Below are 21564 nucleotides of genomic sequence, written 5' to 3'. Positions count from 1 at the left end.
AGACTAAGAGTCATTTTCACTTAAGGGACACAAAGAAGTTACTCTAAAAACAAAAAACAAGCCCTTAATAACAATATAGAAAAAATGGTCCAAATCACTAATAACTAGAGAAATGCAAACTAAAGCAACCCTGAAGTTTCACCTCACACCCATCATATCCATGGAGAGGGAAATAAAAAGCAATGACAAATAAAAAGGCTATTGGAAAACAGGCACACTAACACGTTGCTGGTAAAGCTATAAATTGATTTAGTCATTCTGAATAGCAATTTAGAACTATGCCTCAAAAGTTACTAAACTGTTCCTATCCTTTGACCCAGTTATATTGCTACCTGGTTTATACTTCAAACAGATTAAAGAAAGAAAAGAACTCATATGTATATAAAATAAAATTTTATTGCAGTTCTTCTCATAGTAGCAAAAACTGAAAACAGGGTGTGTCCATCTATTGGTGAATAGCTAAACCAGTGATTCTCAAAACATGGGCTGAGGCCCCTTCAGGGAGTCTAAGAAATCAAAACTATTTTTATAATGATATTAAGGTAGCTAATTTCTAATATTATGCAATAAATATCAATAGATATAATCAATGTCAATAGATATAAAGCACATAAACCAAGGATCTTTTTTAGAATCCTCAAAAATTCTTAGGTGAGGTCCTGACGCCAAAAAATTTGAGTGTTTGAACTAAACAAATTATAGCATATTAATGTAAAGGAATATTATGTGGCCACGAGAAATAATGAAATAGACAGTTTCCAAGGAAATTGGGAAAACTTAAATGAATTGTTACAGAGTGTAGCAAGCAGAAGGAAGCAATTTATGCAATGACAAAAAAAAAAGAGTATTGAAAAACAAAAAAGAAAAACAACTTTCAAAGACTTTAGAACTGCAAGTCCAGAGGGAGTGAAGAAGAAACCTCTACCTCCCTCCCTCTATTGAGTTTATGGGCTTAAAATGAATAAAAAAATACATACTGGAGGACCTGGCCAATTTTGGAGATTTGCTTTCTTAGATCTTTGCATATGTATTACTAGAGTTTTCTTTTCTCTTTTTCTCTTAGTCATTTGGCTGGCAGGGTGAGAAGTTGGAGGGGAAAATAATAAATACCTCTAAATGTAAATACATTTTTCTAAAAAATTACAAAGATAAAATTTAGGAAATCTTATGTGGAGTTTTTCACCCCTCCACATGCATTCATCTATATTCATCTATTGTTTGGGGTTGTGTAGAAACAAACTATATCTCAAGCAATTAATTTCTGAAATTTTGTCAAGTATAGAGCCATCTGCATGATCATAATGATGGATGAAGATGATGCCATCCTATCTTTTTTTTTCTCCCTCCATATCAAGGAAATCTCCATTTCTTTGGGTGCCATGAACACCTTTGGCAGTCTAGTGAAATCTATGGATACTTTCTTAGAATAAAGTTTTTTTACATGCATAAACCAAGATACATAAAATTATAAAGGAAAGCAATTATATTGAAATATAATTACCAAAGTATTCTTAAAAAGTTTCATAAATGATTATATTGCTTCCCTTCTTGATGCATAGGAGAAGAATGGGAAGAGGGGAATTTGGAACTCAAAAAAAGTTTTAATTAATGTTAAAAATAAAGAAATAAAAAACAAATTCATGGTTAAGAAACCTTGTTTTAATCTCTTTTGTTGTGGCCCCAGCTCCTACAGTATAAATATCATATAAATATCATCCCTCTGCAAATAACTCCCAAATCTCTAAATCCAACCCTAGTCTTTCTCCTGAGCACAAGTCCTGCATTAATCAACATCTTATTAGACATTTCTAAATGGATGTCCCATAGGTATTCCAAAACTCTACATTCCATAATAGAACTCATTCTCTTGCCTCTCAAAATCAACCCCTCTTCCAAATTTCCATAGAGTGAGGGCATCACTTTGTCCCTCCAATCACCAAAATGCATAACCTTAGTGTTATCCTCTTGATTCCTTACTCTTACTCATCTCACAGATCAATCTAGTTGCCAGAACTGATATCTCCTCAACATCCCTCATACAACTCCATACAACTCCTTCGCTCCATTTATGAAGTAACCAATCTATTACAGGCCCTCATCAGTTCTTATCTGGACTATTGCAATAACCTCCCAACTGGTCTCCATTACAAAAATTTCTCCACATTCCAATCCATCCTCTACAGAGCTACCAAAGTGATTTTCCTAAAGCACAGATTTCACTCCTTCACTCTTCTATTCAATTAAGTCCAGTGGTTGCTATTATCTCTAGGATTAAATAGAAATTCCTGTTAATTACTTAAAACCCTTCACCACCTAGACCTAACCTATCTTTTCAGCCTTATTCTAGATTATTTACTTTTTTAGATTATTCCCCTTTAGGCTATAAAAGAATACATACCTTTTGATCCAGTAATGCCACTACTAGAATTATATCCCAATGATATTTTTAAAATGGGAAAGGACCTATTTGTACAAAAATATTTATAGTTGTTCTTTTTGTAGTAGCAAAGAATTGGAAACTAAAGGGATGTCTATAAACTGGGGAATGGCTAAACATATGGTGATAGATGGAATACTATTATGCTATAAGGAATGATGATTCAGAAAAAGCTAGAAAGACCTGTGTGAACTGATGCAGAGTGAAATAAGCAGAACCAAGAGAACATTATACACAGTAACTGCAATATTGTGGAATGATCAAATGTGATAGATAGACTTTGCTACTACTAATAATACAATAATCTAGGACAATTCTGAGAGATTTATGAGAAAGAATGCAATTCACATCTCAAGAAAGAACTGTTGGAGCAGAAATGCCGATTAAAACGTGATTTATCACTTGTTTATTTAGGCATATGCTTGGGGGTTTGGGTTTTAAAAGATTATTCACTTACAAAAATAAATAATATGGAAATATGTTTTGCGTGATAATACATGTATAACACAGATTGAATTGCTTGTCAGCTCTGGGAGGGGGAAAGGAAGAAGGGTAAGAAAAAATTATTCCCCTTTACACACATACTATACTTCAACCCAACCAGTCTTACTGTTTCTCATACATGGCTTGCCATCTTCCATCTCCCTGTCTTTTCATTTTCTGTTCTCCATGCCTGGAATCTACTTTTCTACCCATGGCCTCATAGAAGTCTCTTTATGACTCAGCTCAAGAGCAGCCTGCTAATGAAGTCCTTCCTAATACTCCCAGCTGCTAATGACCCTTTCCCATCTCTCTTTTGAATATATCAATATATGTCCATAATGTCTCCCCAATGAAAAGTGAATCCCTTGGAGAAAAGGAAATCTTCCTCACAGACACGCCAAACTTAGCACTGTGCCTCACACATGGTCGGTACTTAATAAATGCTTAACTGGTGATACTGATAACATATTTATATAAGAGAAAGTATACTGAATACTTAAGAGATAACAGCATTGAGTTCTTAAAGGCATTGAGTTCAAATCTCATTTCTAACACATACTTGTTTTATGACCATGGGCAAGTCACTTAGCCTCTCTTTGCCCCCAGGCAACTATAAGTAGCAGAACAGCTGCTGGCATATATTAATAGCAGTCCTTTCTTTGCTGGAAGTTTCCTACACCAATAAAACTCCTCATTTCAGGGCTGAACAGAAATATATCTAATACAAATATGTACGTGTATGCTTGCGTGTATGTGTGTGTATCACTTTAATGTTTGCAGGTGTTTTATTTACATTATATGATTTAACCCCTTTGCCATTATAAAAAACAAAAAAAAATTTAGAATTTCTACTTTTTTCTTTTTCAGTACCATCCAGCTTAAAGGATGTGTGATCAGACTTTTTTGGTTAATGTATTTGGTTCCTGTGACAAATGTTTCAAGCAAAGGGCTTTGAGACCTGTTTTCATCCGATCTCAACAACTCAGCTACTGTTCAGTATGTGCAGCATTGGTAAGACACCAATTTTTGTTATGTAGCTTGGACTTTTCATATAAAGGTGTGAATTTCAATTACTCATGGCATTTTTAAACAACACAAGTATTCTCGCCGATATATGGTTATTTAATTTAATTCCATGCAAAAAGCATTTAATAAGCATTCATGTGCCAACTGGTTGGGATTTATAGATAAAAATATACTTTCTACGTTGCTTAGAGTAACCAGGAGAGAAATGAGATAGATAACTAGATAAGGAAGACCAGAGTTCAAATTCTGTCTCAGACACTTACTAACTGGGCAAGTCACTTTATCTACTTCAATTTCCTCATCTGGGAAATTGGGATGATAATAATTATACCTACCTTCCAGGGTTGTTGTAAAGATAAAATGAAACAATATTCACAAAGCACTTTGCAAGAGCTATATGAATGCTAGCTATTTATTGTTATTATTAACACTTTCTTCTTCTCTCAGTTGTCTCTTTATGGAATATGCAACAAAACTGAGTGGGGAAAAATGCCCATGAACAGAGCCCTGTTCTGGTGATTTTTGAAGAACCACTCCATAAAAATTCCTAGGATAACTAACTCCTTGTTCTTCAAGAGAATATTTGTCCTCATTTGAAGAGTAAAGATTGGCCTATCTGAGAATGACAGTAAACTGAGAGCTGAATGAAATCGAGGCCTTTAAAGGACCTTCATGATCCTTTTCGAGGAAGCTTAGGAAAGTGCCTTCATCTCTCTCAATATTATGTGCCTGATAACAGGAATTATTACACACACCTGCAGGATTCCAGCAAAGGAGAAAAACTCTCCTTCCTATAACCCACTGTGAAGCAACAAACAACCCAAAGATATTTTGAAACTTGGGGGAAGGGAAAAGTCAGGAGGAATGATTTTCTGAGTTACATGTTTTTATTTAGGGAAGATGATTCAACAAAACTTGTTAAAAGTAGCTAGAGAACAGGTGAAAGAAATCAGAAAGACTTGGGATGAAGAAATTCCACTGACAAGAGAAAATAGCTGGTTGACCATAGGCAAGTCATATAAGTGTCCATGGCAACATTCTAAAAAAAAGGGGTTCTTAACTTTTTTATGTCATAGACCCCTTTGGTAAGTCTGACAAAACCTTAAAACCTCTTCTTAGAATAATGTTTGTTGCCAAAATTCTAAATTTCCTGCTAAATTTCAATTAGAGCTTAGTGAAAATAAAGACATAATTCCACCCCACCCCCCCTCCATCAACATTCATGGCTCTGTTTATTGCCCAGGCCCTAATTAAAAACCTGTAACCTGACTTCGAGTTGCAGAGTTGACCTGCACTGATGGAAGGAGCTGCTAACAGCAAATCGCAGATCTGGTGCAAAAAAAAATAAAGATTAAAAAATAGAGAAGACAGTTCATCATTTTTCTCCGTCCAGTTCTGGCTCATATTTACATGCCTCCATGAGGATTAAGACATGTTTAATAAATCAATGGTGATATTGGTTCATATAACATACACCATAATAATCTTATAAAATAGGCATCATATTAGTTTCCTCATTTCTCCGTTAAGAAAACTGAGACTGAGAAAGTTAAATGATCCATTACACAAGTAAGTTAACTGTCAGAGCTTCCATTCAAACCCAAGGGTCTTGATGCCAACTCTCATGCTTTTCTCATTATGCTATGCTGGCTTTCAACGAATTATTTTAGCAAATCCCACAGAATCACTGTGCAATATTGAAAAGCACCACAACTTTTAAGAATATTTTATACGTCATTCAAATGCAGTTTTAACGACAGGAGGCTGACATAGCAGAAATGCCCTGGATCTGGAGAAAGAAGATCAGGGTCTGAATTCTAGCCTACTACTATCTGGCTGTATATCTTTCAGCAAATTCCTACACTTCTCTGTGATCAAGTTTGCAATTTGCAGAAATTAAATTATCATGACTTCAGAGGTTCATTCCAACCTCAACATTCTCTAGAAAAAATAGTTAACCCTCTCAAGTGCCAACATAATGTAATACAGCATAATTGAAAAAAGAACTAGACTTGAAATCAGAGGGCCACTGTTCTTATATTTATTAAGCCTATTTATTGACATATAATTTAATGGAGCAAATTTAAAAAGAAAACAATAAGCATCCATATTAAGGAATTTTGGTTGCAACCCAGAAATTCTGAAGTTTCTTTAAGTATTGTGAAAATGGAATTCTATTTGAAGCACATTTTATTCAAAGTTCTGCTCTACTGGCTATGTCCTACTTCTATCTACTGTGAAAACAGGAACATTCAGCTCTTAAAACAACCCCACTTTTTGGCAGGCTAACTGCCCTTCTTGCTACTTGTTAATTGGGTTTATTAAATGCTTTCTCCTGTGTATACAAGGAACATAGGAACCTGGAATGCTCTGCTTTTAAACAGATATGATGCAGAGATCAGACTTGGTCCTTCACAGTCCTTAAAGGCAGATAGGAGATGTACTTGCTGGCTGTATACTTTCTGGGGGCCATGTCTATATAAATTTTACAAATATATCCTGATGCATTTCACCTTATTTCCTCTTTTCCCTCAACTATTAGGAGGCTATATAGCTACAATCTCAAAAAGAGATTTCCTTTTATGAACTGATATTTAATCAAGCCACAGTGATGCCTCATCATTAGCTGTGGTCCCTGGAAGGCAACTCTGAAGCTCAGCTCCAACTAGTCATGCCAAATTTTCACTTCCTCTAAAGGCTATAAGTGAAGTAGGGGCCCTTTGGCATAAGAAAGGTAAGAAGGCTTGAGTGACCAGAAATAGTAGATTGTTTGAAATAAAGCCCCATGATCATCCATCACAACCTACTCAAAAAATAGGAAAGCTGAGTTTGGCAGTCATATATTTTCTCATAACCTTTTCCATTCCAATAAAGACACTTTCAACTCTACCTCATATAAGTAATGCCCTAAAATCTTAAAAAATGCCTAGTTTGTGGTGGACAACAATTGGAAAACGAGGGGATGCCCATCAATTGGGGAATGGCTGAACAAATTGTGGTATATGTTGGTGATGGAATACTATTGTGCTAAAAGGAATAATAAAGTGGAGGAATTCCATGGGAACTGGAACAACCTCCAGGAAGTGATGCAGAACGAGAGAAGCAGAACCAGGAGAACATTGTACACAGAGACTGATACACTATGGTATAATCGAACGTAATGGACTTCTCCATTAGTGGCGGTGTAATGTCCCTGAACAATCTGCAGGGATCTAGGAGAAAAAACACTATTCATAAGCAGAGGATAAACTGTGGGAGTAGAAACACCGAGGAAAAGCAACTGCCTGACTACAGCGGTTGAGGGGACATGACAGAGGAGAGACTCTAAACGAACACTCTAATGCAAATATTAACAACATGGCAATGGGTTCGAATCAAGAACACATGTGATACCCAGTGGAATCACGCGTCGGCTATGGGGGGTTGGGGGAGGAAAAGAAAATGATCTTTGTCTTTAATGAATAATGCTTGGAAATGATCAAATAAAATATTATAAAAGAAAAAAAAAAAGAAAATGCCTAGCAACCCTGGTTAGACCTTAGCCCTTCTTCCCCAGAGCTTCCATAATAGGGCTTTGAAAAAAGTCCCTCTAAAACCTAATTTGAGTCAAAAATAATTTAATGGGGGGCATCTGGGTGGCTCAGTGGATTGAGAGTCAGGCCCTGAGATGGGAGGTCCTGGGTTCAAATTTGACCTCAGACACTTCTTAGTTGTGTGACCCTGGGCAAGTCACTTAAACCCCATTGTCTAACCCTTACCACTCTTCTGCCCTGGAGCCAATATACAATATTGACTCTAAGACAGAAGGTAAGTGTTTAAAAAAAGAAACAGAAAATGATCTTTTAAGAATACATATATTTTATGACTATACTTAAAGTCTTATCAAACATTTCCTATATTATAGACCTTTGACAACTGCTTGGTCCCCCAGTTTGCTTGTAAGACCCTATAGTATTCTGCCCCTAAAACATACTTTATCCTAAAATACTGAAGAATCTCTAGCAGCCATTCAAATGTTTTCTCACAGGGTCACAGAGACTGTTATCCTGTCTTCTTTTTCCTCTAACAATTCTGGGAAAGTCATTCTGATTCCTAAGAAAGAGATAGCCTCCAAGTAGAATGGCCTACTCTAAATTACCACTTATGTGAATATGCAAGACCAGATGGGCCTCCCCATTTAGGGGGAAAAAAAGTCCCCAACCAGATCATCTAAATTCTAAATTATTGCCATTGTTGAGTGATTCTTTCAGGTTGAACATCGATCCTGTCCCAGTAGTCCTCTTTTGGAATGTGAAAATATTAGGCAGACTAATATTTTGAATTACAATTGGTTTAGTATACCTGTGCTTATCAGATACTATAGACACTGGTTTTTCAGAGAGGAAGTATGCCAAGAGACATCAAGATTATGGAGAATTGTAAAGGGCTTCTTGAAGAACCTGAGATTTGAGTTGAGACTTAAATCCAAGAAGTAGAGATAAGAAGAGAAAGAATTCCATGGGGCACAGTCAATGAACATGCCCAGACAGATAATGGAGTGTCCTGTTCAAGAAAGAACCAGAAGGACAGTGTCACTGCTTCAGAAGAATATGGGGGTTGGCAACTGAAAGGAAGACAGGGGCTAGGTTATGGAAGGCTTTGAAAGTCAAACAAAAGATTTCATACTGGAAGATCCCTATTAGGAAGCCTACAGAGTTTATTATATGGAGAAAGGTGAATGGTCAGGCTCATTTTTAGAAAGACCAATTTGATAACTGAACGGAGAATAAGTTAGAATGGAGGGAGATGTATGGCAGGGAGACCAACCAACAGACTCTTTCTCTGGGAAGATCAGGGATAATGAGATACCCTGTGCAACCACTCTGGCACAGGACCTCATCACCTTGTGACTGGACTGATGTAATAGTGAGTTGGTTGTTCTCCTTGCCATATTTCTTTCTCTGCTCCAATCTATTCTCCACTCAGTTGTCAAATTAGTCTTTCTAAAACATGAATTGGATCATTCATCTCTGCCCGCCAAACATTTAATAAACTCTAGATACTCTAAAAGGGAGTTTTTTTAGTGAATGAAGGCTGATTTTTCCTGCTTAATACTGTGCACCACTCTATACCCCACAGGCTACATCTTTTCTGTGGATGGGGGCAAAAATGGTTTGGGGAGTGGGGAATGCAATGCCCTAAAAGGATTTGTAACACTACAAACAGCTCCAGTTGTAGAGAAATTAGCTTCATGGCCCAGACAAGGAAATATCAATAATATTTAGGAGGCACCCTGCCAGAATATACCTGAAAAACTCTAGTGACAGGAAACTCACCATCTCCGGAAGCTTCCTGTTCTACTTATGAAAAACTGTAATTATTGTATCTGGTTAAATCAATTTCTACAAGAAATTTAGAATTCTTGTAGAGTCCAAGAATCTTAGATCTTGAGCGCTTTCCACTATTCCGAGTTAAAATGCCTAATTGGAGTTGCAACATTACCTATTTCTTCGCTCCTCTCTATCCTGTTCTATCTAATCTCTACCATTCTCCTCTAAAGACTATGTGTGACTTCAAGAGGATTGGAGGAAGTCACACTCCACCAACATTTTCTTACAGTGTGAAATCCAATTACTACAAACATTGGTATCAGCTGAAAAAGCACAGTGTAGAAGTTGAAGGGTTTAAACCCTTTTTTGTTTACCTTGGGAAAGAGTTATGGGTTTATATGTAAACTTCTTGAAGGCAATGACCGTTTGGGCTTTTCCTTTGTAACCCTAGCACCTAGCACAATGTCTTGGGTACACAGTGAGTAATAAATGCTTATTACTTGAGTTGTTGAGTGTTGATACTTAAAAAGACCTCAGGTCTTTTTTTAGGGCAAACTGATCACTCTCACGTCTATTCAATCAGGTGTGTATGTGTGTAGGGGGGGTGACTGGCAAGTGTGGAGTCCCTTAAGTATCAATGGCCCCCAGTGAATTTTATTTCTTACTCAAAGCCAGGACAAACCTGAACGTTTCATAATATTCCTTGGAGGTAAGTGAAGACCCGCTAATGGTATCATGACACTGATGAATCACTTCTCATCAAATATGTCCACAACAGCTACTTGTCTAGCCAACCATCCCCTAAGCAGAGCAAGATCAAGGATCTGCTGCGGCCCAAATTGGTCCTTACCAGAGCATCACGCCCTGGGCGTGGCTGGGAGGCAGGGCCTCTGTCTAAGGTCTCCAGTACCTTAGGGACCGCACCTAGTCTCCCCTACTTCGTTCAGCAACCCTAGGCTGGGGAGGCCCCATCCCCCGGCTCCTGAGCAGCTGGGAAGAAAAGCGACTCCCCATCCACCGGTAGCGTCACGGTGACGGGAAAGGGAGGAGGGAAGAGGGAGGAAGTAGAGGCCAGTCGCTCAGGGAGACAGCAGCTGGAGCTTCAATAGCCTCTGGAGCAGCATCAGCATCAGCCACCGCCAGCCCCTCCTTCTCTTGTTCCTCTTCCTCCTCTTCCCATTCCTGTCCTTCCTCTCCTCTCCTCTCACCTCTCCTCTCTTCTGTTCTCCTCTCTCTGCACCCTCGCTGTCCCCGCAACCCGGGAAGATGGCAGCCGAGGGGCTGCACGAGAGCGAGACCCTGGCATCTCTGAAGAGCGAGGCCGAGAGCCTGAAGAGCAGATTGGAGGAGGAGCGGGCCAAGCTACATGATGTGGAGCGTGAGTGCGCGGAGCCTGGGCCCGGGAAGGTCGAGCGCGCCAGAGGCGCCAGGGGCTGGGGATGGACCCTGGGGGTCGGTGTGGGGGTAAAGTCTGGGGATCAGGATCTGGGATGGTAGCACCGAAAGGAGATGAGGGCTGCAGTTCCTGCTGCTACTGAATTACAGTGACTCTCTTGCCTGCCAGGAGACAAGAGTGTTGTCTTTTCCCCCATGGGTGGAGAACTCAGCTGGGTAAACAAGAACCGCTCGTGCCCTTTAATCAGGGGAGAGGACAAGTTGGGGGCGGAGAGAAGTCTATGAGCTAGCGAGCGCTCGTAACGTCTTGTCCTTTGCGGGTTTGGGGGGGTTGGGGAGGGCAGAAACAGTGATCCTCCTGGAGATTTTCCTGGCTCCAAGGAAGCCTGGCTCTTTTGCAGCCTCTTGCAGCCTAGCCTGTTGATGCTCGGAAAACAGCTTCCCTTCTCGCCCCGCCCCCGAACCCCGCAGGTGCTCCCTAGGGTACCATTCCTATTTCCGAGGTTTGCCCCAATTGGAGACCTGCGGAGAGAGAGAGACATCCTTCATACACCCTTGGGGTTAGCGGGGAGGCAGGAATGAATGCCGGGCTGAGACTGCCTCTATGATTTACATTCTTTTCTGTGACCTACAAAATGTTTATGAAAGTCATATTTGGCTTGTGACTGCTGAGGTTAAAATAGCCCTCCCACAGAGATTTATGTGGAAAATTTTATATACCAGAGGCCTCATAAATAGCTGTGTGGCATAAAAAATGTTAGTAGCTAGTTAGGGATGAGGGAAGGGAGAAAGTTCCAGTGGGACCCAGTAACCACAAATAGGACTTACCACCAAATGCCAGTGTGGCCATGGTCCTTTGTTCCTGGTCTAGCCATATAATCACTGACCATGCAAAGCTGGTAGAAGAGAGCTGAGAACCCTAAATTCTTTTGGAGCCTCCTGGACACTTCATACCAGTTTTGACAATGGGTCAAATCGCTAATAAAATGACAAGCACTTTGATCTTCCTCAGTGGGTGATTCCACCCCCAAGAAATAGATAACTTAGTAATTATTATTGCTTATCCCCAAACTTCAAAGATGAAAATTACAATGATTATTCTTTTCCTTGAGGGAGAAATAGCAATCCCACAGATATCTTTGCTTGGTAATCCTGCATATCATAGCAGGAGTTGTGAATTTGATACCTTTTTCCTCTTTACCTTTCAGTGTTTTTTTTTCCTTTGCTTTTGATCAGAAAGAAAATAGACTGGTGAAACTTTTGCAATTGTTTTGTTTGGGAGGGGGGACAAGGTTGTAAAAAAAAGTACTAATTTCTAAAAGTTAAAATTGCCTGATTTAGGACTAAATTAGGTTCTTTGGAGTAATAAAGTTGTAGTTTTGTTAGATCATAAAGCAGGAGAGCAGAGTACTTTAAGCAAAATACCAATACCACTACCAGAATTCAAGACTGGCATGACTAAGGCAATTTGATGACTTCTTTCCATTTTGGCAAGTTTTTAATTTAGGCAGACTTTAGAAAGGTGTTCTTTTCTACAGACTTTTCAAAATGAAGAATAATATACTTCAAAAGTAGCTTCTATAAATCTGACCTCTCTGACTTGCATAAAGATGATTTCAGAAAGACATTATCTGCAAATAACTGATCTCCTAAAGGCACTCAGCCCTTATTCAAGGACTTTAACAATCTGGCTCTAGTTTACCTTTTACCACTGCCCCTCATATATTGTGTGTATATATATCCCCAAAAACTATCTGTGTGACTTTGGGCAAGTTATTTAATATGTCTGGGTCGCAATGTCCTCATCTTTTTTTTTCTTCTTTTTTTTAACCCTTACATTCTGTCTTAGAATCGATAGTGTGTTGGTTCCAAGGCAGAAGAGTGGTAAGGGTTAAGCAATGGGGGTTAAGTGACTTGCCCAGGGTCACACAGCTAGAAAAGTGTCTGAGGCCAGATTTGAACCTAGAACCTCCCGTCTCTAGACCTGTCTCTCAATTCACTGAGCCACCTAGCTGTGCCCTGTTTCCTCATTTTTAAATTTAAAACCAGTAGGTTAGGGAAATGGAATCTAAGGACATTTAGAATTGTAAGCCTAGGAATATCTGAATCTACTCCATTGAGAATAGATCACTTGCTTCTCCCTAACAAAATCCTACACTTTCTTATCTTCAAGATTTTAATAACAATCAGAGTTAGAAAAGACCTCAAAGGCCATCTTTGTACAGTCTGTATCTGAAAATAAAAGACAACTCACTACCTGCTAAAGTAGTTTGTCCCAGTTTTTGGATAGTTCTAATTGGTAAGAAGTTTCTCCTTGCATCGATTAGACCAATTTTTCCTCTGCCCTTTATACCCTTTTCTTGGAAACAGAATAAATCCTCTTTAGCTATTTAAAATAGTCATCCTGCTCCCACCAAGTCTTTTCTTAGAAAACTTATGTCCAAGGAGTAGCTAGATAGCTCAATGGATAGAGAGCCAGGCCTGAAGAAAAGAAATCCTGGGTTCAAATCTGGTCTCAGATATTTCCTAACTTTATGACCTTGGGCAAGTCACTTAATCCCAACTGCCTAGCTCTTACCCCCTCTTCTGCTTTGGAACTGATACTTAATTTTAATCCCAAAACAGAAGGTAAAAAGAAGAAGGAAAACATTTAATTCTCTATACCTAGAATCTTCCCTGTCAAAATTCTCACCATCCTTCAAAGGCGATCTCAAATACCTCCTCCTTCAGGAACTAATCCCCCTTACCAAATGAATCCCTCCCTCTGAATTCCCATGCATATTTTCTTCTCTTATGACACATATCACAAATGCATTTCCATTATCATATATATGTAAATATATATATATATATATTTTTTTTTAGGTTGCAAACTTTTTGAGGGAAAGGATCATGTTTTATTCTTCCTTTTATTCCCCACAGAACATAGCACAGTACCTTGAATTCAACAGGAACACAGTATGTGTTTGTTGAATGAATGAGAAACTGTGACAGTTCTGGGAAGATGGGTTGTAAGGACAGCAATGAGAGAAGCCAAGTAGAATTAGCACAGTAACACCCTGGCAGATGGCAATAATGACCCACCTCTATCATTTGGCCAATTATAGTTAGACAAACAGACTGAGTGACTGATGAGTTTCAGAGAAGGTAGCAGCCTGCATTGGTAGGAGACTTTCCTCACTGGGAAGCTCCCTCTGAAATTACAGTTTAGGCCCCAGGCTCTAATCTAATGCATGAATGCAGAGGTCTTATGGCCACATTTTTACTAAACTATAAACCACACTGCTTGTTCCAAGAAAGAATATTTCTCTTAGTAAAATCTTATTAAAAGTACACTTTAAAGATAGGATAAGTGGCTCGATAGATAGATAGCCAAGCCTGGAGTCAGGAGTATCTGGATTTAAATTTGGTCTGGGACACTTCCCATCTGTGTGATGCCACACAAGTCATATAGCTGCTACTGAGTATCAATTCTAAGACATAAAATGAGGGGTGTGTTTTTTACACTTTCTTTTCCTAAAATTGGGTCTAGCCCAGAAAATCAGACACTTAAAGAAATATACGAGCAAAGGTTTGACAAGTAATATTTTATGTGTGTGTATATATACATATATGAGAGGGGGAAAGACAGAGAGAGGGAGGGAGAGAGAAACAGAGGCAGAGACAGAAACACAGAGAGAGAGAGAAAGAGAGAGAGAGAGACAGAGACAGAGGCAGAGACAGAGAGGGAGAGGGAGAGGGAGAGAGGAAGAGACAACTCCAATTAGACAACTCCTTGATGCAGAAAAAACTCTTTATATAATTTTAACCAAAACATTGGTCTGTTCTTAAGGGTACCAAAATTACTTGTTCATTTATAGACCTTCCATTAGTATTCCCCAGCATTTGTTATTATATTGATTGTCCTTAAATAGTCAACATAACTGAGAGGCAGTGAGATGTAATGGAAAAATGCCAAACTTTGGAATTGGGAAAATCCTGAGTTCAAGCCTTCCCTCTAATATACCAACTCAGTGAGATGAGCAATTCACTTAATGTCTTAGTAGATCTATGAGTTTTATATTGGAGTTTCTGCTGTTGAAGTTCACCTCAATAGTGAAATCTCTGGTCTAGATAGATATATTCACATATACACATCTATTATATGTATAAACTGAAAGGCAGTGTGAAATAGTAGTTAGAGAGCTATTTTAAGAGTCAGGAAGACCTGGGTTCAAATCCAGCCTCTGTCACCCTTGGGTAACAGGAAAGTCACTTAACCCTCTCAGTGCCCCGGGAAATAGAAAGGGAAAGGAGAAGATCAAGGACTCAAGGAAAGGCATTTGATTAGAAATCCAGCTTAAGATAAAAGAAGGATGGAAAAGGAGGTTCAAGTGAACACTAAACATATTTTCGTTTGGAACCATTTATTCAAGATTCTGGCCATTTGTGCTCAGGGTTTGTTTGTTTTGTTTTTAAGGTAGTTCCTAGAAGGGCAATCCATTAGGAGGCTACTCTAAAAAAAAAAAAGCAGATGTTTATTTCATAAAACCATGTTCTCACATATATCATGTCATTGATGTTTATCTTGAGTGGTTCCTTATCACACTTTTGACTCATATTGAACTTGCAGTCCATCTAAATCCCCAGATCTTTTTAGACAAACCACTCTATACCCAAATCCACCCCAACCACCATCATGACCACCAATATGGTATTCATGAAACCGATTTCTATGTAAAATGTATCCCCAAATAATTATACAGTTTAATAGGATAAATATATGAGAGAGAGACACAAAACAAAATGCTATGTGAGAGCAGAGGGTAAAGTTGCTACTGAGTAGAGGGATAAAGAGTAAACTTTCTGGAGGAGTCCACTTTTTTTAACCCTTCCCTGCCATCTTGGAATTGATATTAAGTATCAGTTCCTAGGCAGGAAGGCAGCCAGGGGTAGGCAATTGGGGTTAAGTGACTAAATACCGAGGACCAATGTCTGAGGTCACATTTGAACCTAGGACCTCCCATCTCCAGCCCCGGTCTCTACCACTGAATTACCTAGCTGCCCCAGAAATTAATTTTTGACTTATACTTTTTAAATGGGTAGAAATTAAATGGGTGAAGAGGGGAAATGGTATGGGAAAGAGGAGGGAAAAAGGAAGGGAGACAATATGAATCATATATCACTTTGGAAAATGTATGTGGAAATTTGTTATTAAAATAAAATATTAAAAGAAGGGAAAAGGTAGATATTCCATGCTCAGGGCATAAAGTATGGAAAAGCCTGTTCAGGAAGCAGATAGATAGATATCCAGTTTTATTGGAGGAAAAAGGAAAGGGACAAAAAGGTAGAAAAGTAGTTATCAAACTAATAAAGGTGGGCAGTACAGAACTATTGAGGATGTTTTTAGCAGAATACTTTTCAAATCTAAAGCATTATATAAATGTAAGCAATCATCTTAACCAAATATGTGAATAAAAAGATTGTTCTGGAAGCATTGTACAACTGTATTACAACCAGGAAAAAATATCCTTTTGGAGGATTTATTCATGTGAAGTCTTTAAAAAATACCCTCTAAAAATGTAGTAAAACCTAGATATGAAGGAGGAGTTCTATTTCTCTATTTAAAATATCTGGCTTATCCAGGAAATATTCCCAGTGTAATCTCTTTACATGTAAAATTCATCAACTCCACAGTTTAAATTGTCATTAGATGCATCTTTTCAGAAGGATTATGTACCTTGAGTGCATGTTTAATTTTAGGTCAGTTTATCAATGACCTTATAGGATTGAGAAGTAGGGCAGTGTTAAGTATTTTTATAACATTTCACCTGATGTACTGACTCAATATTTACATTTGTTTTATATATATATACATATATATATATTATATGCATAACCATAAGTTTTTTTAATCATGAGTATCATATTTATAAAATGATCAGTAAATAACAGATTAATTCCAACCCTGGTTAAAAATACAACTCCTGGGGATATCCGGGTGCTCAGTGGATTGAGAACCAGGGCTAGAAATGGGAGGTCCTGGGTTCAAATCTGGACTCAGACACTTCCCAGCTATGTGACCCTGGGCAAGTCACTTGAACCCCATTGCCTAGCCCTTACCACTTTTCTGCCTTAGAACCAATACCTAGTATTGATCTAAGATAGAAGGTAAGGGTTTTTTAAAAAAATTAAAAATAAAGATAACGAAATCCTAATGGAAAGGACAGACCTCTGAATTAGAAGCTTAAAATGTCAGCACTTGAAGGTACCACAAAGGTCATCTTACTTAATACCTTTTGCTTACATATGAAGAAATGAAGTGATTTTTCTGAAATGCCAAAATGGTTGTCCCAGAACTTGAGAAATCTTTCAACTTTTGTACTTCACTTGGTAACTTTATGTCTACATCCTATGGTTGAAGGAACCTCCTAGGCCTAGAAAGGCTGATTGAATAACCTGCTTCTGAGAGCCAAAGCAGGGTTTAGTTTTATTTGTGTGAAGTGTTTTGTAATTGTGATCATATAATTCCTGCATTTGTCTTGGAAAATATATTCCCAAATATTTTATATTGTCTAGGGTGATTTTAAATGGAGTTTCCCTTTTTAACTCTTGCTACTGAATTCTATTGGAAATATATAAAATGTTGATGATTCATGTGGATTTATTTTGTATCCTGCAACTTTGCTAAAGTTATTATTTATTTCCACTAACTTTTTAGTTGGTTTTCTAGGATTATCTAAGTATATCATCAAATCATCTGCAAGGGGTGATAGTATAGTTTTCTCATTGCTTATTTTAATCTCTTCTTTTTCTTTTTCTTCTCTAATTGCTACTACTAGCATTTCTAGTACAATATTAAATAATAGAGGTGATAATGGGCATCCTTGCTTCACTCCTGGTCTTATTGGGAAGGTTTCTAACTTGTCCCCATTGTAGATGATACTTGTTGATGGTTTTTAAGAAAATACTACTTATTATTTTAAGGAAAGGCCCTTTTATTCCTCTGCTTTCTAGTGTTTTCATTAGAAATGAGAGTTGTATGAGAGCCAAATCAGGGATCCTACTTATATAGCACCTCCCTTTCTCTTTCCCCATGCATATATATCCCACCACCTAAGAAAATCAAATGGATATTGTGTCTATTTTTGTAATTGATTCTATTCTATAACACTGCAGACATTTTGTTTATTGTCTGTCATGTTTCATTGTCACTGAGTTAAGCTCAGCTTTCTTCTCTGAGTTAATTAAAAGCATATAAGTTCAGTTTTCCTGCTAATCACTATTCTATTCTTGTTTGAAGGAAATCTGTTATCCATGAAGGATGCAGGGAAATGCCAGGGGGTCTGGTCTATTTTCTCTGCAACACGGATGTCTTTCAAGAAAGTCTAGTCTGTTGTTGCTGGGACACTACCAATGAGAGACAAGATAGAAGGAGCAATTGTTGCTAGCCCTGCATTCCAAACTTCCAGCCAGTTATATAGTTTTCCCATCTATGATTCTGCTTTCTAGTTCTTGGATGCTCTTCCTTTTTCCTATAAAAATGATCTGCCTTCCCTCATTCAAAGTCTTTGTGTTCACTCAGGAGCTAAAGACCCTTTTTATTATTCATTGCTAGCTTTACCAACAAGGTGAACATACTCAGAAATTTGTGCCTCAGTTCATTTCAATGGTGACATAGCATGTAGAATTATGAGAGAGTTCCCTAAAGATGAGTACTAGCTCCAAGTTAGATTGGTCCAGTGGGCATTCCGGCTCCATCGCTTTGCAGGGCTCCTGACTCTATCCTGAATTCTACTATTCTAGTATGAGTTCTAACATAGCCTCACTACCATCTTCCCTGTAACTTTCTTTCCTAGTTGGCTAGAAAATTATTATCTACTCTATTGTTGGCACTTTCCTTCCTAGGGTATTGTGGGAGCAAAAAAGACCTTTAATGAAAGGTTGAGTGGATGAAACAAGGTATGCTTTAAGAGTTCCATGCTCTGCCCACTACAGACTCATTTCTGGCATTCTGAAAGTGACCTAGTCTGGTCACTACGAGGAAGATGGTTCAGCTTTGAGTGTCCTGCTCACCCCACCTAACCCTACTACTTCTACAGCAGGAATGGCCGAGTGCCTATTCTTTTAACAGCTGTGGCATTAGTTACACTCAGCATTTGAGAATGCTTGGAAACAACCTCATGAAGATTGGGAATCACCCAAAGACGAGGGAAAAAATAATGTATCACTCAAACAGGTATCTTCCCTGTATCTTCCATCCTACTCTCCCCCCAATTCACAAAGAACTGTCCTTAGGTAGAACAGCCTGTCTTATCCAGTCATTTGTTACATTATCTCCCTGGCACTGCTGACCATCTTCCCATTAGTCTTTGGGGGCAAATATCTAAATTATATATGATTGTTAATATTCAAGAAGCTCCATCACCTAATCCCAGCTAAGAGGGACCAAACCAAGTGTGTTTAAAGAAGCATTCCAAAAATGTTCCCATTAGTGTATACTGATAGAATTGAAATTCAAAATCGGTGTTATAGGCAGTTGAGAAACAGCATTTACTTATCCACCCCCAAAGGGCCTCTCATGTCTCCTTCAGCACTTAGCATACCTAGTAAATAAGTATTTGACAAATTCTTGTTGATTGGTTGGTTCAACAGTCAGTTTTACCATATTGTCACATTTAGGTCCAGACTAATAGTTTCCCTTATTATTTCTTCCACCTTTTTAATAAAATTATCATTAAGGCAAGTCAAAGAATCATCAGTGATTCAGCTTTTAGCAGTTGATGGCTAAATAATTTGCTCTCCTTCATCACCTACTCCTAAGGTTGAAAGATTCTTCTACTATATTATATCTCCATACCAGGCTTGTGACATATATCCTAAGCCTCTCTTATATTTCCTTCTTCTGTTCATCTGGCCTATAGAAGTGGGATCAAACTGAAAAAGAAAAGTGGAAGAAGGTACTAAATCATACAAAAGGATTCCTGTCAGCTACCTATTAACTTAGAAAACCACATGTTAACATTATCTGTGCCATTTTGTATTTTTACTTATTTTGTTAAATACTTCCCAATTAAATTTTTAATTTGGTTTGCTATATTTGATACATCGAACCTATAGTATGTAATTCCAAGATAATTAGTATAATTTCTGTTTCTTTCTGGATTGATTCTCACCCAAATATTCATTGTGCTTCATTCAGATGGTAGGAAGGGAAATCATGACAAAGTGTTCTAGAAGCCAAAGGAAGAAGGAATTTGGTAGAGTTAAATGCTATTTTTTAAAAATTTAAGATTTTTAAATTTTAAAAATTAGGTCAAAGGGGGAAGCTGGGTGGTTCAGTGGATTGAGAACCAGGCCTAGAGATTTGAACCCTAGGTTAAAATTCGGCCTACCCTGGGCAAGTCACTTGACCCCCATTGCCTAGCCCTTACCACTCTTCTGCCTTGGAACCAATACACAGCACTGATTCCAAGACAGAAGGTAAGGATTTTTTAAAAATTGTGTCCCAGGTAAACATGTCAGCAGTCTAGACACAGGACTCTTCCTCTCCTCACCACCTATGGATACAGACAACCTCAAAAAGCCAAAAAAAAAAAAAAAAACCCAACCCAAATTCATATGAACCAAGAGACTCTACAGTAGGATGTAGCTCCAAAGGTACATGGGATTTGGACATTTCCACACCATAAGGGGGTGAAAAAGCTTCCACCAAAACGTGAGCTGATCCACCCTCCCCCACCCCACCTATGGAGCCAGAGTCAGAGCCAGCTTGAGTGAGCGAGGGGCACCTCTGGGTCCTTGGCAGCTGACTGAGACCACTAAGGACCTACCCCTGAGAGCAGCTAGACCTGAGGCCCCAGCAGGCTGAGGAGTGAAGACCGTGGGTGCTGGCAAGGAGATGGCACAGAGAGGGGCAGCAAACAGCAGAAGCTGCAGAGACTTGAGAGCTGACCTCAGCCAAAATCCTTTCTCCTTACCTCCATATATAAAGAGCCTTCCCATCTCACTCAGATTTCTAACTGGAAAGGGAATGAAAAACCACCACAGTAATGGCAAACAGTCCCCAGGAACAACAACTTCCCAACACCAAGAAAAACAAGAAGGTGTTAACCCTGGATAATTTTTATGGAGGAAAAACCCAGGCTACAGAGGCAATAGAAGAGGAAATACAAATAAATGCACCAAAACTTCCCCCCAAAATGGAAATTGTCCACAAGTTCTTGAAGAATTTAAATTGGAGCTTATCAAAAAGATGGAAGACTTCTGGCAAGAAAAGTGGGAAATAGTTCAAAAAGAAAATAACAGTTAAAATAAAAAATAACAGTTAAAATAACAAGAACTCCCAATTGGAGAAACAGCTGGAAGCCATGAAAAGCAGGATAGACCAAACCGAAAAGGAAAACCAGTCCTTAAAGACCAGAATTAGGCAATTGGAAGCCAATGATCTTGCAAAACAGCAAGAATTAATAAAGCAAAGTCAAAAGACTGACAAAAATAGAAGAAAACATAAAATATGTCACTGAAAAGATGACGGATTGGGAAAACAGCATGAAGAGACAATTTGAGAATCATTGGTCTTCCTGAAAATCCAGAAATAAACAGAAATCTTGACATCATACTACAAGAAATTATCCAAGAAAACTGCCCTGATGTTCTTGAACAAGGGGGAAAAATAGACATTGAAAGAGTTCATAGAAGACCCTCTACACTAAATCCTCAAAAGACAACTCCCAGGAATATAACTGCCAAATTTAAGAGCTTCCAAGCTAAGGAGAAATTTTTACAAGAAGCCAAAAAGAGACAATTCAGATATCAAAGAGCACCAATCAGGATTACACAAGATCTGACAGTTTCCACACTAAAGGACCGCAAGGCTTGGAATATGATATTCAGAAAGGTGAGAGAATTGGGTCTTCAACCAAGGATCGACTA

The 21564-nt window shown here is 38.4% G+C and overlaps 1 protein-coding gene across 1 annotated transcript in view; it reads left to right on the top strand.

Annotated features, from left to right (window-relative positions):
- The first annotated feature begins 9995 nt into the window (after positions 1 to 9995).
- Positions 9996 to 21564, top strand: part of GNB5 (G protein subunit beta 5) — a 56801-nt gene continuing 45232 nt past the window's right edge. Inside the window, exon 1 of the mRNA XM_007479968.3 lies at positions 9996 to 10633. Coding sequence (XP_007480030.2) covers positions 10522 to 10633 — 112 coding nt within the window. The 5' untranslated portion in view covers positions 9996 to 10521. The remainder of the gene's footprint in view (positions 10634 to 21564) is intronic.

Source organism: Monodelphis domestica, chromosome 1 (genome assembly GCF_027887165.1).
Source record: "Monodelphis domestica isolate mMonDom1 chromosome 1, mMonDom1.pri, whole genome shotgun sequence".
NCBI lineage: Eukaryota > Metazoa > Chordata > Mammalia > Didelphimorphia > Didelphidae > Monodelphis > Monodelphis domestica.
The sequence above is the reverse complement of the archived record's forward strand: the minus strand, read 5'-3'. Positions and strand labels throughout refer to the sequence as shown.